This window comes from Bubalus kerabau, chromosome 2 (assembly GCF_029407905.1).
Source record: "Bubalus kerabau isolate K-KA32 ecotype Philippines breed swamp buffalo chromosome 2, PCC_UOA_SB_1v2, whole genome shotgun sequence".
Taxonomy (NCBI): Eukaryota; Metazoa; Chordata; class Mammalia; order Artiodactyla; family Bovidae; genus Bubalus; species Bubalus kerabau.
In genome coordinates, this window is record NC_073625.1 from 51,288,661 (window position 1) to 51,290,572 (window position 1,912).

A 1,912-nucleotide genomic window follows, 5' to 3' on the forward strand; every position below is an offset into this window, starting at 1 on the left:
ATTCTTGACATGTGAGATTTGCACAGTTCAGCACGGTTCTGAAATACTGTGAGATTTGTGCTTGGGTATGTGAGTGCCTGAGCATGTGAGATACAAGGAATAGTTCGAGAAGGTATTATTTTTGCTGCAAATACAAGAAGAAATGCTTGTATTATATCAAAGAACTCAAGGTTCAAGCACCCTATTAGCCCAGTCTTTTTTTTTTTTTTTTAGCCCAGTCTTTGAAAGAGGCCATAGCACCTCAAGAAAGACTAATTCACAGAGATTTGTTAGAAACAATGAGCCATTTTTATTGAGAATAAGGGGTTTTCCATGCTATAGAATGTTAGGATCTTTAACACAATCATAACAGAGACTCAGAGATTAAGGGAGTAAAGGCTAACATTTGGAAGAGTCAAATGATATCACCATAGAACCTCAGACTTCAAAGACGTTGTTCTAAAAATGGGGAGTTGGAGGTCAAGGCCTCTGTCACACATACAATTTCTTGCAAGTACAAATCATGGGTTACAGATCCTCAAAGCAGTATAATCTTTAGATTCCTCATTTCAGAAGCAGACTAGTCTAAGAGGGTGATGTTCTAGCAGCAAGAATAACATCTCCTGTAGCAAACTGGCCAGTAGCTGCCATAGCCAGAGCCATATCCACAGCCGTATCTGGTTCCATAACCACAGCCATATCCTGTCCCATATCCACAGCCGTATCCACAGCCATATCCACAGCCATATCCCGAGCCGTATCCACAGCCGTATCTACTTCCATATCCACAGCCATAATAGGGGCTGAACCCACAGCTGTAGCTCTTTCCACAGCCATAGCCACAGGAGTTGCCGTAGTAGTTACAACACATGTTGTCAAGGCAAGAGGGTTCAGGTGGACTGCAAGAGGCTGTTTCTGAAGTGTGTGTGTCTTCTCCCCATGGACCTTTATATACTGTCAGTAATTGGCAGAGCATACCATTCATTCCCTGACACAGGCAGCAAATATGGAAGCAACATTATGAGCCAGTCACGTCACCACTGACAATCACTAAAGTTTGCTTAAAATAGCTCATTATTTGGGAGACTCCTGTTTCATTTTAAGAGCTTCACTTTAATTTGTTCTGCTGACAAACCATCTTAGTAGAATCGTGTGACCCAAAGCTGATCATTTTCAAATCTCCTCTCATTTAACAGATACCTTATAGAACAAGCTTGCTGGGGGATGTCAGACGATTTTGCCTCCTTTTCTCTCTCATTTTTCCAAAATACCTGCTTCTTGTATTAGAGTCTGGAAAAGGAATATTCCTGTCTCCTTTCCTGAATCATTGCAACTTCCTGTCCGTTTTTTCCTACCCTTTCTGCATTCCTTACCCCTGCCTTGTCCGACTCTCCTCAAATCCTAAGAATCTGATCAGTATCTGATAGTTCAAAACGAAGTCCATTCCCGGGAAGAGTGAAGACTTACAGGCGTGGAGACAGTGTGCTGCATGTGTTCCTTCTTGTATTTTCTTCTTCCACGCACCAGGCAATGGAAGGTCCTGTTCACGTGGGGCAGCCCTCTTTTTCTCTCTTTTTTGTAGCTACCTGAGTCTCACCATTGAGGAGACTTTAACAGTTTAACCAACGTTACTTGGCTGAAGAATCAGAAGTCCTTGGTTAGACCAGAAACTCATTTTTTCACATAAAGTTTTATCAGAGTTTTGTGTTATAAGATGTTAGTCCATTCCCTTCACTCAATCATTCTTGCCTACTTCTATCACTACTCTTCCTTACACATTATGTTCAAAGGCTAAAGGTAAGTGGGGTCACTCTGATACTACAGCAAAAGCCCATCTTCAGCTCCTAGTACATTCATGACATCAAGTACCAAAAAACTCAATTTTATCCTTATTCATATGTACATTAATCAGAAGTTCTCAACCTTCTACAAA

General features: G+C 41.3%; 1 protein-coding gene across 1 annotated transcript; it reads right to left on the reverse strand.

Annotated features, from left to right (window-relative positions):
* Nucleotides 1-318: 318 nt before the first annotated feature.
* Nucleotides 319-1,232, reverse strand: LOC129644724 (keratin-associated protein 6-2-like). Its single transcript, XM_055570214.1, has one exon. The coding sequence runs from the start codon at nt 962-964 to the stop codon at nt 581-583; it is 384 nt and encodes a 127-aa protein (XP_055426189.1). The 5' UTR covers nt 965-1,232; the 3' UTR covers nt 319-580.
* Nucleotides 1,233-1,912: the final 680 nt, after the last annotated feature.

Bases quoted from the DNA above. Each gene is read 5' to 3' on its own strand.
- LOC129644724 (XM_055570214.1), bottom strand. From the start codon at position 964: ATGAATGGTATGCTCTGCCAATTACTGACAGTATATAAAGGTCCATGG.